This window comes from Rhamphochromis longiceps, linkage group LG3, assembly GCF_057381845.1.
Source record: "Rhamphochromis longiceps isolate RC_006_pf linkage group LG3, R_longiceps_female_GT1.1, whole genome shotgun sequence".
Taxonomy (NCBI): domain Eukaryota; kingdom Metazoa; phylum Chordata; class Actinopteri; order Cichliformes; family Cichlidae; genus Rhamphochromis; species Rhamphochromis longiceps.
Genome location: NC_140559.1, coordinates 58,726,995 through 58,743,038, shown reverse-complemented (window position 1 = coordinate 58,743,038; position 16,044 = coordinate 58,726,995). Strand labels below are relative to the sequence as shown.

Genomic DNA, 16,044 nt, shown 5'->3' with positions numbered 1-16,044 from the left:
CAGCTCAATGTGTGCAGTTAGCCAATGGCTTAGAGGCCTTTCCCATGTTTTCTCCAAGGTAACCACATCACGACATGTTTATGCCTTTGTTTTGGTAAGTCACGGTTACTCACGGATGATCTTTAGCATTCAGTGTACCAGGCTAGTCTCACAGAAACATTTGAACATATGTTTTCAATTCAAGATTCAAGGCTCTTTACTGTCATTATGTAAGCACATATTAAGGCAATATAGCAATTCAGGCATCTTATACATCACTTTGTTTACCTGGAGAACAAGTCCCAGGTCTGTCACACAATGCCTTGTCACTCTGATATACACCTAACCAAGTAGTTTTGGTGACTAAAATTAACCGATCAGTAACAAAAACAGTAGCAAGTTGAATACAATGGGCACAAATCTAGCTTTGTGTCCACTGTCAAACCACTTTCGTGGATCAAAGACTTGACTTCAAGTTCCATCACACCAGACATCTCCATAATTAAAATGTCTGCCTTTCTGTGCAACAGGATTGAATGTGGATGTCATTCTTGATTTTTGTCAGCTGTCCCCCAAATCCAATTAAAAGCGTCTCAAAAAGTCAGTAAGCAGCGCTTGAGTTTAGGTCATTTTGTTAAACTGCTTTTTCTGACAGTCAAACAGTTATTCCTATATGAAAACGGTAAGTGTGTGAAGTGTCGGGGTCAAGCATTCAAGGCCATCATAGTACAATTAATCACTGTTACTAGTAAATACAGCAGAATCTTAATGCTAACTTTGGTCCTTTTTTTAAGAGTATACATGAATCTAATTTGTATCCAAGATTGTTGGGTCAGTCATAAATATTAAGTGAAAGTGTTCCACTAGGTACCAGTATATTTTGCTTATAGTCACAAGAAAAGCCTACTCAGGCGATAATACGACCTCAGTTCATTAACTCATCTGTCCTGGAAATTCTTTTCTCCTCTCACTGTTGTTAACTTTACCCCCGTGTGAAACCTGGCTTCTAGATGAACACCACCTGACAGGGTAAGACGGCAAACCCATTCATCCTCCCCCATCTTTCTCATTTGATCCTACAGCCTTGGGACTTCAAAGCCTATAGGCCGTAGAAATGTGGTTGTCTATGCACCATCCCAAACTAACAGCTACAAAGGATTTGAGTTACACCCCACAGATAATGCCTAACAAGACACGGTCAGATAGCTGTATGGATACTGCTAATTTCATGGAAATTCCTGTTTTTGGACAGTGATGGCAGCAGGCAGGAGGCCAGCTTCTCCTCTCTCTAAATTCAGTGTGAACTGGATCTAAACTGGCAGTGATTTGGAGGATTTTTTCTTTCTTGAATGAGCTGTCCAGTAGAGAGTCCCCAGCATTATTCATACAGTGCAACAATTAAATCATCAACAGGGGAAGGGGAAAAATATGTACATTATTCATATCAGTCCTCCAGGGGGACAAACAGTCAGAGCTAATGAGAGGCTGAAGCTTTGAAGTCATGGAGTCCTCGGTGAGGTGAATGGCATGAATTAAGTACAATCATCAGACACATTTTGCTCTATATGAATGTCTTCTAGATGTCTAATTTTAGCTAATATTTTGTCTGTGTTCTAAGTTTTTATTAGGAAATTTGAATATAATTAAGTCCCTCTACCCCATTATCTACAAGGTCAGGCTCAGTTCCATTTCAGCACTCAGAAAGCTGTGGGAGAGGAAGTAAATTTAGTTGAAGGTTAATATTCTATGGGAATATATGTTTGCAAACAAGATGTACTTGTTGTCAAGTGGTGTGGAATGGATACATTGTATTTTCCACTGTTCAAATGTGAGAGAAGTGAGAAGGGTTTTTGGTGAGCAAGTGCTTTGCTAAATAGAGGAAGCAGTGCCAGCCAGACTTGACCCCTTTCCCTGGCACTGCTGTTGCCAGCCATCCTGCCCTGTGCCATGCTGATATGCTATCTGCCCAAACAGATGCCCGCTCTGGCCTCACAGCGCCACTCTCCGGTCCACCACTTTAGTTGTAGCTGCCTGCTGATGTTTTGTCCGCCCTAGCGCTCTGTTTCACCCTTGTCTCACCCTTGTCTCCTTGAAGAGGCACAGCGGAGAGATAACTAGACCAGTGCTGACCTTCCTGTTCAAGGGAAGCGATTTGCTGATGAAAGGTCTGCACGACAGTGGGGCCAGACATGACATAAAGACATCCAGCAAGAGCACACATGGTGTCTAAACGATCAGCTTACCGCCACAGTGAGCTTTCCAGGACCTTGGTGGAGTCAGCGTGGTAGTACTTGGTTAGGATAAGGATGACCTGCAAAAACACATGGTGGAGAGAGAGACATTTAGACAGTTATTTAGAGAACTTTTTAGTTAGTGAAATTAGAGCTAAGTTTTAGGTAGCTGCGATTAGACTTACAAGCAGCTGCCCAAAACCTCAACATGATGACAAGGCGAGGCTTTATCTGCACTACTTCAAGTCAAGACTTCAAGACTTAGTGATTCTAGTTTTTTGTACTAGTAATGTTCGTCGTGACTAATAAACTAGCTGTTTAAAGGGGAAAAAATCTGATCTGAGCATAATCAAACAGATTAGGTTAAAGCTATTTGAAACTATTAATTACACTCATCTATAATCAATATAGATCACTTTCCACAAGCTATAACACTGCAAACAGCAACCACACCCCGTATCACATTAGTTAGCATTAGCTAGCAGTGTGGCCGACCTTAGCAGTGCTTTCACCTGCAGTCTTTGTTTCCTGAATGATAATGTCCATACCTTCATGCAGACTGTGGTTACACATGGTTTTGATTGCATGGTTATACGTGGGATTATTCTGACACCAGTGACATACATCATTTTTTTTACATCAAAGCAATGCAGAACCAGGCCTCTAATCGCATCAGTTTACTTTTCTTCACACTCATTTATAACTTGTCAGAGAGAGAGGGAGAGAGAGGCACAGTTGTATTTCAGGCTGCAGGTGGCAGGTTTGTGGCAAGTGGCATCACAATATCTTTGACCCAACGGGTAACTTCTACATGAACAAAATAAGAATAATGCATTTAATACACTAACAGGGTAACTAGGAATTTTAGCCTTTAGATTTGTGTGGTTAAATGGCAGTTATGAGACAATGATCATGTTATGGAGAAACGCAAAAGTAAAGCAATGAGTAAAGTGTAAAACAAATTGCTTTCTCCTGAGAGCAATTGAGGAATGTATTGCATTATTATTAAGAAACGTTTTCTGTGTAATTTGTGCAATACATTACCTACATTTTGAGTAATGATCCCAATACTGACCACAGCAAAGAGCGGAAATAATAGTAATGGATTGCATTTATATAGCACTTTTCGAGACCCTCAAAGTGCTTTACGATTCCACTATTCATTCACTCTCACACTGGTGGAGGCAGCTACAGTTGCAGCCACAGCTGCCCTGGGGCAGACTGACAGAAGCGAGGCTGCCATATCGCACCATCAGCCCATCTCCAGTAGGTGGTAGGTGACAGAGCCGGGGATTGAACCGGCAACCTTCCGGTTACAAGATGAACTAACCAACCCTCTGAACCACCCTCGTCTGACCTTCAACATACAAATATTTAACCACACAGCATGCAATTCATTTGCATAAATGTAATTCAATTCAATTCTATTTATACAGCACCAAACCACAACAACAGTCACCTCAAGGCGACCTCACAATAATACACCCCAACAATCACATTACTCCATATGAGCAAGCACTTTGGCGACAGTGGGAAGGAACTTCCTTTTAACAGGAAGAAACTTTTAGCAGAACCAGGCTCATGGAGGGGCAGCCATCTGCCACGACTGGTTGGGGTGAGAGAAGGAAGACGGGACAAAAGACATGCTGTGGAAGGGAGCGAGAGATTAATAACAAGTGTGATTCAATGCAGAGAGGTCTATTAACACAGAGTGAGTGAGAAAGGTAACTGGAAAAAAATACTCATGCGAATGCTCCAGCAGCCTACACCTATTGTACCTCAGGGTCACCTGAATCTAATGCCTTTGATATGCTGCTTAGTGGTGGTGACTTAGAGTAACTGAGAACCCGATGAGAATTGATAAGGAATCAAATCCATAAATGACATCAGTATTGGAACTGCTAAATTCGTAATAATTCCCATCCCAAATTATATCGTGTGTAATTTTCTCCCTTGTTTTTTGTCACTTTTGTATTGAGGCTCAAACACTCTTTGAGGGAATGTTTTTAATCCATACTTATATTTGAAAGCACCGCTGGTCAGTCAATACAACTGCATAAATGTGACGAATGAGTGGCCACTATTGAAACTAATCTCTCATATTCCTTATTTCAAGCATATGCAACCGCAGGGGAACTCCATCTGCACTGCTGCTGATTTTTATGCTGAGTTCTGCTTGAAGCTGCTTGGAGAAACTATTACCCTGAACAAATAATAGCATTGCTTGCCACTTTGCTTCCAAAGAGAGCAAATACAAAGCTTTTCTCCTCCCCTCCTTCGTGCACGTATGAATTAGCTTAAGCAGATTTTTGGGAGGGATGATTTGAAGATGAAATGTTTATTTTAAGTTAAATATAGATTTATTTTGGGCTTAGGGGACAGTTATACTATGGTTCTGATATTTCTCATAAAATAAAAAAAAAGATTAATATATATATAATATATATAATATAAATTAATATATTACTCATATGGCCAAGACATTTTGATCCAGGGCATAATCTGTGTGTGTCTGCACTGGATCAGAGATGCTTGTCTTTCATATTTTTTAGAACTCCTGTTCTTGACATCAAAGTCTACTGGGATTTGTGTTGCCATGGCAAGAGTACCAGTGGGTCAGGGATCACAGGAGGGCCTGGAGTTGTGATTGACAGGCTGGCTTACATTTCGAGGAGCAAGTGAAAATCCCAAGCGTGTCCTTAGGCAGAGGGGACTTGATTGGCCAAGGGGTCCAACCCACAGTCAGCTGCCAACAGCAATTCGTGAATGTGGCTGCTCTCAGAGAATCAAGCTGCAAACTGTACGACAGACTTTCCTGATACATCTTAATGTAGAAAGAAAGCACAGTCTGTATCACCATATTTTCTGTGGTGACCATACATAATTTTGGGTTTTATTTTCAGGTTGAAGGTCCTTGAATTTTTAAAAAACAATGACTGAAAAGACTGGGTGGCCTCTAAAAAATGAAGCAAGTACAGGAGGCAAGCGTCTGGTTGATTTCTTAGTCAGATAGGATGAAAGCAGTACTGTCTTGCTTGGCTGACTTAATAAGATGCTTGGCTGCAGGCCAACCATTTTATCAAATATATTTTCATCCCTGTCAGAACATTTAGCCTCATAAAATACCCTCTAGCATAAAGTAATGCCCAGAGCTTTCATAATGCCCTCTTGTGTCAGGAACCTCTAGCATTTAGGCTATGGTTAATAAAAAAGAAACACTGAAAATTTTAAAAGTCCTTCCTCTGAGGCATGGCAGGTGTTTAACTGTGTCTTGAAAGACTTTTCGTTGGTTGGTTTAGCTGTGGAGCTCCACAGCTGGGGAGAAACAGAAGCTTTGACTGTTCTACACCAATTTCCACAATGCAGACTGCCATCAAAGCCTCTCAGTGGAATCTTGAGGTGCTTGGCTCAAAGCAACCCAAACTCACGAGTCTCAACCCCAGTGGGGCTTGGCTTCCAAAGATGTTGATGGATTCCAGAAAACTGGAACAGAGGACATCTCCTTGAGCTGCAGGCTGCTTCCTGGGACTGATAACAACCCTGGTAGCAGCTTCGGTGTCAACGCCCAAGCTGCTTTCTGACTTTCACAAAAACTTTCTTTCCTGATGAGGGATCAGCATCCATATCTGACTGAGCATTCGTGTGGCCCTCTGAGTCACACAGCATATAGCAAGTGTTCTCCAATTGCTCGTTGGCCTACTGTGACTCAAGCGGTGTCTCTGGAAACAGGCTGTCCGCCTCTGCACAGCTGTCCTTGTCCTAATGAGACACTGGTGCAAAGCTTCACACTCTTACTATGCAGGCAGATAATCCCTTGACACAAGGATTAGATCTATCGTGCAGTACACTTAGTACTTTTGCTCCCCAAGCCATTCTTGCTTTTTTTTTAATCATTCACGTTCAAGCCTCCGGCTCAAGCCTTTGTTTTTATTGTAATATTGATTAACTTTTTTATATTGTTCATTAGATTGCTGAGAATCAAGCTGAAAGCTCGGCCCAGAATCTAAGTTGTCATGGATACACATCCTAAGATGCAGCAGGCACGTTTGTGGGCACCATACAAAAAGGTACTTTTACCTCTGCTTTATTTTATATCGTCTCTTATCATGTCACTATCACTATATTGATTTGCAATACTGGAGATACAGCAGAACAGCTTAACAATACATAAAAGCACAGCGAATTGGTTTCGTGGTTCAGCCAAGCGTTGCAGCGTATTCTGTCAATACATGCAGAACAGACATCATCTCCCAGAGCTAAGTTGGAAAAGCAGATCCTCATGAAAATGCATACCTCTACAGCCTTTTGGATTCTTGCTCACACACAAAATACATTTTGCCTGCGGCTTCTGAGTAAGCCCTGTCTACATTATACATCTATAATTATAGCTTTCTAAGAGTGGCACACATCAATTCCATCCACTGTCATGTGCATGAAAAGGAGAAGTGAAAAGAAAAACATCTTAACATCAGACCTGTTAGTCTTAGGTTTTCATCATTCATCCACATGGCCGTGCCAACAAAATATTCCGTTTCTTGATCCCCCTGTAGTGTCAGTCCTCAAGGCCCACATTCTGTTCAATTGGAAAATGATTTTTCTTTGGGGATGAAGTGGACAGGGCAAGGATGTATTTGGCTATAAATCACTACTGGCAGGAGGCAGGGAGAGCGTTTATTTGGCAGTAGCGTAGCTAGCCACATTGACAAAACTGCAGAACAACACAGGAGCCAGATGCTTGTATTGCCTCTAGTGTATGGAGCAGTATGTTGACTATGACTACACTTGGCAGATACAGCGCATTGGACTAAAGGGCAAAATTGGCAAGGGCTAAGAATCCAACCAGAGCAGTATGAAAAAAAATCCTCGTCTTTTTAGAAAATACAGCACAATGGCTGCCAGTTGTAATTCTATTCAAATAAATCACAGAATCATTGTAAGAATCAACAAGTACTATAAAACACGTCAAGCTAAAATGAGCTGGGAGCCTATTTTCTTCATGAGTAATGACAGAAACGTGCCTCTGCATCCTCAACTTAATTCCATAATTAATTCCAAGGAAGTTTGGGGTGACCTCTGCAACCTACTGAAAGAAGCATTCCACTCTCGTAACCATTTTGTAATACCAGAACTACAGTGATCCACTACAGACAGTTTGTGTGGTTTTTTGTTTGTAAGCTAGCAGACAATGAGATAATAGCCTTTATTGGGAAAAAGTCAACAGGGTGGTCAAGACCCCGGGATGACTCCATGCAAAACAAGAGCTACAAGAGCCCCCATTGAGAGTCAAGCTCATAGCCGAGCTGACCGTGAACTCCAGCTTGACAGCTGCTGTTTGTCCATGCGACATTCCCATCACTATGTGACAGTAGAGTGTTATCAATCAGCTATTGAGGACAAAGTGGGAGAAAATGTTTAAGGCAAAAAAGTACTGAGGGGAAATAAAGAAAGACAGACTCTGGAGCTCAGGAGAAAGAATGCACTCATTCATTTTTAAAGTGAAAACAGTGAAATACAAGTGCTCCCTCTAAGTGTGCGACACCCCCCTCCCCACCTCATCCCTTCGGGGCGCTTCACATTTTCCAGAAACGGACCACACGCATAAACAATTCATCACAGTCTGGAATAAAAGGGAGGAACTCATATTTTAAACCCCCCCCCCCCCCCCCCCCCCCCCCACACACACACACACACACACATACGCATAATATGTTAACTTCACTTAAATTTCATTGAGGTTATTAGTAAAGTGGAGAATCAAACAGGATGACCTAATCATTATGACAGAGTTACAGGGACGTCTGAAGCAGGAAATTATAGTTGCACACTTTAGATTTTCCTAATTTTTGGATGATTCTGAATAACATTCAAGGCGAATGTTAGAGAGATGAAATGATTCCCCACTAGTCTTCCAAAGCATCTGGACCCAATGTTCAAGCACAGGTCAATCAGGACTGGACTAGCTCATTATAATACCCTGTCAAAGAAAACCCTAATCTTAGCCCAAATCCTAATCCCTAATTTATCCAATACAGGACATATGCCAGCTAGACTGTGACTTAATAAGCTTAGACTTGTATATTAACAAGAGATTAATTCTACTGTGGCAGTTGACACATAACATTGTCGTTCTGTGCTTCATCAGCACTAGCAAATAACATTGTAGCTTAACAACAATATCCTGGCATTTCCCAAACAAATTTGGGAAATAAATTCACAGACTCAGGCCTTTGTAGTCGACTGTCATCTAGCTAATCACTCAGATGTTCTGAGATGCACTTCTATATACTGGCAAAGTGTTGCCAGCCTCTCTGCCATAATAACAGAGACAAAGAATGTGAGTGTCCTTATAACTCTGGATAGTTCTATTACTCTGTTGGTAATTTCGGGGAAAATACCCTATAAGTGAAAGTCAGTTTGACAACCTACTTTTACACTCGGGTCAAAATTTAAGTAGGACATTTCATTGGCTTTACCATATCCTCTCCAACATGCTCTTCTATAGGATAAAGTGCTTCATTCATCCAAACACTTGCCCATTAGCCCCTTCCTTGATATTCAGCAGAACTAATAGGAGTGAGTGGGTACATCAGGCAGAAACTGTTTTTGACTTAGACCTCAGACACTTTTTATCTGAGGCCAGCCAGTGCCCCCCTCACTCGTTACCATTTTAAAAGTAGTCTGAGATTGCCTCCATCCATTAATCGGCTCAGGTGGAGGAGAAGAGGGGAGGGCAATTACATGGACCTTTGCTTCTGCTTTCCTTGTGCTCTGTCCACACAAAAGACTTTTGCTGATTTTACTCTAACAACTTGGCCCACTCAGGTGGAGTGGGAGCGCATCTGGAGGCCAGATGAACTGTGGGAGACAGTCGTGCAACTAATTTGATGTTGTTATTCTCGTCTCCTCTACATACGCTATGTGAAATGTTTTGAATGGTTAAAAAGGTTTGTGAAATTGTCTCTTATTCTTCAACTCCTTTATAATTATTGGTCATGTTTCAGAAATCACAATAATGGACCACCTCTACTATTAAAATGTGAAAAAGGCATTTTAAGAAAAGCATCTACTGAAGCAGAGAAGAAAACTTTACAGAGAGCTCCAGTTTAACAGAAATATTCTGGACACTGCAAAATGAAAAGGGCATGGCATTTACTTTGTCACTTGATTTTAGTTGTGGACTTATACAGATGCATTTGCTAATACAGGAAGCAGCTGCAGTACTTTTGGTTTTTTTTTAATTCACCATCTATAGAGTTTCAAAATGCACTCAAAGTGACACTTCTAAAAAACCTACTAGTTTCTCTCAGTTTTCTTTTCTTTCAGAGACCACGTTTCCTGAATCTTACTACCAACGATTAGGGTTTTGTCTCTGTAAAATAATAGCAAATTCAGTCAAACTTGTCCTTGATTTGCTTCATGTTGGATCTGAGAGTCATTTGTATATATCTTTTGGAATCAAAATCTTTTTATCACTTTACTTTCTCTCTCTACCTGTTCACCCATCATTTGGCATTTTCTTCTCTTTGATGTCTATTTTTTGTGGTTTCCATCTTCCCTTTTTGATCTCTAGTCTTGCTTAAGTCTCTGCAGTTTTCTTCTTCTTTTTAAGCCTCCTCCTCTTCCATATTTGAACAATTGCTATAATTGGGCGCTGATCAAATTGGCAGCCTGTTATCCAAGGAAGAGACTGGAACAGTTTAGGGTTGGCGATGTTCACACAAATGCACGTGCGCATCCTGCCCCAATTCTCTTAAATTATGGGGTGTACGCACAATAGTGGCTATCTTTGGTAACACATATTACTGTAATTCCACTGCAATCTCAAGAGGGTATCATCAAGACACATTTTAAAAATATATTCCCAAACAACAATTATTTGTCCATTCAAATAAATATTTCTGCACATGGAATTGTGAAAATAATGTTGCCAGTTAAGAACCTAAAAGACTTACTGACTGTGCTATCCCACAACTAATTGGAGCTAACAGCACAGAGTGAGCCCAGTTCCTTAGATGTGTGATAATCCACTGTTGGGAGCCCAAGGCCTTTGGGACTGAGACAGAAAGTAGCAGGGGTGGGAGAAGAAACGATAAGAGAAGTATAGGATATAGTGGGTGAAGGGAAGATAAAAGAAAATGGCACAAAACCAAAAGACAAAGAAAAGAGCTGAAAAGGGAAAACTGTTGAGAATGGGTAAGTAGGAAAAAGGGCATCACATGAAGCAAGAAAAGACAAGGTTTAGAGTCAGAGAACAACAAGATGGAGAGAAAGGGAACAGACTCACAATGGGTAGCACAGGGAAAAAAGGCTAAAGGGGCATTAGAAATAAAATAGGACACTGTCATTGGTTGTCTGAGGGCTCTAATGGTGACAGTAAGTGATGAAGCTGAGGGACTGAGATGAGCTTTCTGGCCCTAAAATCTGTTCAACAATTTGAGCAAGTTACTGGGGACGATGTGATTGGGACCAAGAACCTAGCTTAACTTGTCTCTAGGTAGTCAGCCCCTGTCCTGAAAGGTAAAACCAACTGGCCTCATCTAGCTGTGTACTGTCAATCTCTAAGGCAAGCAAAGAAACAAGAAGCTGGACATGTTCTCAGGCTTTTACTAACTACTAAGGATGGGAATAGAGAACCGGTTCTTGTAGAAAATTCCTAAATTCCCAGTAGTTCAACTCCTTGGAACCGTTAGTCTGCTCGCCCATTGCTTCCACCACAGCTGATTTCAGTTTGGGTGCAGGAAAATGAAAATAGTGGCACAGTCGGTAGCATAGATATGGATTACTTTCATTTTTTTTTACTGTACAAAAGGATGAGATGAAGTGCAGCACAGACTCATGGACAGAAACAACTGCTTTATGCTGCTAATACTATTTAGGTATTAGGTTGTTTTTTTTTTATCAATTCCCATCCTTACTAACTACCAAATAAGTATTAACACCTTTTATGTCTTCTGTTTTCTCTAATCTGATCCAGCATGGAAAAGGTCCTTTCTTTATTTCTGTATTTAGATTCAGACTGCAGCGTCACAAGTAGGTGTTTGTGTACAATAGCATCATGCTCTTTCGGTATCCTTTGAGTAAATGTCCAGCAGCTGCGCAGTGCAAGAGAGTTTGAAAGTTGTGCTGCTAAAATATCCCATCTGATTCCAGTGCCTGCAATATTACACAACGGTCAAACATAGCCTTTAAAATATGGTTTCTGAAACATGATTACAGCTTTTCTATGCCAGGCAGTTTGTCAAACTCATATGGCAAAGACTTTAATATTATTCACCTATTTAGCTCTATCAACTGAAAATAGTATCACTCTGGTCACATGGTGTTTGCCCATTGTTCTGATTGGTACTGTAAATAAGTACATTAGAGTGTGTTTGAATGTATATGATAGGAACATAGATGCAATCTAACATAAATAAATAACTGATTTATAGCAGGACTAGATTGGGATTTTATTTCTTGGATTTGTTATTGCAAGCAAATTCTTCCAAATATTTTTCAATTTTTATTTTTATTTTGTAAACGAACAACATTAATTATAGAACATTTAGAAATCAATACAGAAGAAGACAGAGTTTTGCAAAATCTGCTCAAACTGCTAAAATACAAAAGCACTTAACAGCTACAAGTAGGAGAAATTAATTGTGTTTTTTTTCCCTGTTTGTTCTCCAGACTTCACTTTGTTCCCTTCTGCAGCTGTTACATGCCCACAATTGCAGCTTCTTCTTGCCAAACTGCATTTTATTAGGGTTTGAATCAGACTTTTCAGAACCAAAAGAGCAAATGATGTAGCAAACACAGTTTTATCCCACAATATTGGTGTGAAGCGAGCATTGTTCAGATAGATAGCCAGATAGGGCACAAAATGAGAAATCCATTTTCTATTAGCAGCTTCTACATTATAATAAGTGTTCTGCTGCAAACACTGGAAGCCTCAGAAATCCATATAAAATAAATGAATAACAATGTGTCTGACTAACACGAAGTGGACCAAATAATCACAAACTTGGGGTAAAGTTTTCCTTTAATATTGACAGTACATTACCATCATATTCACCTGACATGCAAGTACCTTTGAATATAGAAATAGCGATGATCTGTGATTTTTCTCTTTCGTGGAGAGTATTGCAGAAAGAGAAACTGGTGGTGTTCCATCTGAAAGAAGGACCAGTATGTTTGTGATGTTTCCTTATGAAGCCTTGAGTTGAGAGTTTTCTTGGTATGAGTGGGAATAATCTAGTGGTTAATGACTTCCCATTGGTATTAATGTCCATGGGTGTTGTTTAAACATTAATACAACCAGTTCCTGTCCTGTAACTATACAGTTTAAGGAAAGTCACATCTCCAAAACCAGAACTTAATAATTAATAAAGTCACTGGGTAAAATGCTCAAAATCTTGTTTAATCATAGCAACATTTTCTGAGTTTATTTAATGTAAACTAAGGTTGTATTTAATTTAAATTAAACTAGCGCTCTTTTAATAAAAAACAGCGAACAATAAAACACATAATACATAAAAATAAAAAATTAAAACAGCCCTAAATTAAAAAACAAGATAAAACAGCATAGAATCGACTAAAACAACTAAAATAAGACTAAAACTAAAACCAACATCTCACAAGGTGTCAAAGGCCACAGTGAAACAGTCAGAGAAGAGATCGTTCCACAGTTTCTCCTCTATGTTTACGCTCAGTCCTGGGTACATTCAGGAACAGCTGATTAGCAGACCTGAGAGAGCAGGTAGGCGGCTCAGAGAGATAAGATGGGGCTAGGCCATGGAGGGCTTTAAAAGCAAATAAAAGAATTTTAAAATGAATCTTAAAAGGAATGGGCAGCCAGTGAAGTGAAGCTAAAATAGGGGAAATGTGCACAAACTTTCGAGTGCCAGTTAAAAGACGAGCTGCAGCATTTTGTACTCTCTGTAGATGAGCAATGTATGAAGCACTGACCCCTGCATAAAGTTACTTTATGGCAATCCAGCCGAGTGCTAACCTTAAGCTAACCTTACTTTCTGAGAGAATGACATTGCTAATGTTATCTTATCAAATGTTACTGCGCACAAAAATAAATACTCTTTAAAAACATTGAGAAACACTTAACATATCAAGATCTTTTATACTAAAATGTTTTTACTGATGTACATAATGTAATTTGGTCAACAAAATGTAACAAAAAAATTATCATTTTTTGAGGGATGGATTCAAAAGCACAGCTTTTGGGGCCGTATATTTTAATACTTAACCTTTCAGCCTATATTTGTGTGCGGCTGTGTGTTCTTTGTGTCTACCCTGGCTACCTTTGCTGTCATGGTGGGATCAACAGAGGCTCCCGTCCTGGCTCGGGCTTCTTCCCTTTCAGCTGATACAGCTGCTTGGCACAGCTGAACAGATGTCACTTCAGTATTATCATAATCCCCATCCCTCTCTCTCGTCCCATTCTGCCACGTTCTTCGTGTTGCTTTTTGGCAGTTGTTTTTGCTGTGTCATACACACCCATTACCAGCTCTTTTGTTCCACTCCTTTGCTTCGCTTTATACAAGTAAGCACATCTTGTATCCAACACTGAAGTCATCAGCCTAAAACCCCCGATCATTAACAAATTAAGCTATTAACGATTGACTGTTGCCTGAGATTGTTTTTTTAATGACAGTTAAAGTTGATCTGGGTTAGCGGTGCATTGTGGAACTCGTATTGAATGCAACATTAAACACAGTGGAAATACTTTCAGGGCCTAATTGGAGCAAATGTATTCTTGGAGCTACTCTAATTACATGAAGGAGATACATTATTAATCCATGTACATTATTATACGTAGTGTTTTCCCTGTTCCCAGCTACTGGGGTTCAAGCACAGTTTATCCTGAATAATTTGCTTACAGAAATGGCAGCAATTTGTAACTTGGATGTTATTAAGCATGTTTACAGTTCTGCTGATTCTTGAGGAGGCTGCAGGCCTTTACTGCAACATTTTTCCACCTTGTCATTAGGTACCGTTAATGTTATTTCTTAGGCCAGTGTTTACTCCCCTGGAAATGAACAGGGTTATTACCGTACCACCAGTCAAACCCAGAGGGATATATTATGGAAATTACAAAACTGAATAGAAATAGCTTATCAACATAAACAGTTGGCTGAGAAAAAGCACAGTTTAAAAAGAAGCAAATCTTGCCTGAACTGAAAAATAATCAGAGTTAACTGTAAACGTCTAAACCCAGACTTTCTCCAGACTGGTCACAAGGCTTTTGCCAAGCATTTGATGCAAGTCACCCAAATCAATATGGGAGTATGCTATTTACATTTAGCATGCATTACTAGAGATAGAACAGAAGCAAAGATATCAGTGAAGCTATAGATGTAACACAGGGGTTATATTTCACTATTATTACAATATTGATACAAGTAGCAACCATATCCGATCGTTCAGTCTGACATCACTAGCCGTGTCTGGGCCTAAACTCCGCTGCAGGTCCATATATCAAATGATCACTGTGGCATTACTGAGAGTTAAAACACTGTCTTAAGTCTTTCATCTTTAATAAAATGATCAGCGTTCTGCTCTACCAGGTGTAACAACTGAGTTTAACATCCAGGCATCCATGAAAAGGGAATTTATGACATTTAACGGAGTTAGAAGTTAGCAGGGAGTTAGCTCGCTAGCTTCCATCTAAATACAATATAGCACGTCCTGACTGCGGGGTTTTGGAAACAAATTAAAACGTACAGCTTTCTTATTACTTCCAACATAAATGAAGACAGAAAACTAAACAGCAGTGACGTTTGTAGGGTTACTGAAGTTTGGCTAGCTGGTATATAATGATGTGCTACGTGACCGCTAGCGACACAGCTATGTTAGCATAATATAAACAAGCTAACTTTTTTTCCACTCGATAAAAGTTAACGTGAGTGTTCTCGGTGGTCAGGAACAAATGTAATCGCATGTCAGGATGCTGTAAAAGGACCAAACTTCAGCCAGGAGAACAACTGAGATAATCCATCCACAATACGAGGTTAGTCATTCATATACTGCTGCATGGGTTGGGCTGTAGTTACATCCTAAGGTTTTAAAAACTGAGCTTAAATAAATGATTAGATTAAACATGTTAACAACACAAAAGCCATATTAAATGCAGACTACTTTAGACCCGTAAGTAGGATTCGTCACGTCATCATTTAATAATCGGATTGTCACATTTAAAATGCAATTTTTTTCACTACATTCCATATGTGTGTAGGCTTAACTATCTGACAGGAAATGATTCCACACAGACTGGACTACATGCGACATCTATGGAATATAATTCAACTGTAACTTGGCTCTTGACAACAATTTTAGTGAAAAATTCTAATAATGTTCAGATTAACAGACATTCAGGTGTGATGGTATTTACTTATTGATTCAAATAAGTTTACAAGTCTACAGCTTGTTTGCTTGTTAAAATCAGCAAGCAAGATTAGAAATGTTCACACCAGTGACTGTATAATCCCGCTGTATAGAAATGAAGCCAAATTTTCCCACTTGTGGGGGCTGCAGTCTTGCATTTTTGGAGCCAGAGTGTGTGCAGAAGTGACTTGGGGTGGAGTTGCTGCTTTGAGCTCCCGCCTACAAGCCTCCCTGCACTTTTTATGTAGTCCAACTGCTCCAGTTTTAATAATCTCTGCTGATGGTTTTAATCGTTAAATTAAGCTAAACACAACCGCACTGCTATATTTAAAAAAGAAAGGCAGCATTGTCTACAGTTATTGGTCCACGCATTTTACTCTCATGGTTGTATCAACAATATTTTCTGCTGAGGAGATGTCAGCCACTAAGAAGCCATACTTCACATTGTGAAGGAGCA

General features: G+C 39.9%; 1 protein-coding gene across 4 annotated transcripts in view; it reads right to left on the bottom strand.

The window, feature by feature from the left end:
• sorcs2 (sortilin-related VPS10 domain containing receptor 2) overlaps window positions 1-16,044 on the bottom strand; it is a 387,417-nt gene that overhangs the window by 298,179 nt on the left and 73,194 nt on the right. For all 4 annotated transcript variants that reach the window (XM_085400490.1, XM_085400491.1, XM_085400492.1 and 1 more), the window contains exon 2: window positions 2,223-2,290. In XM_085400490.1, the coding sequence (XP_085256616.1) occupies window positions 2,223-2,290 (68 nt within the window). The remainder of the gene's footprint in view (window positions 1-2,222; window positions 2,291-16,044) is intronic.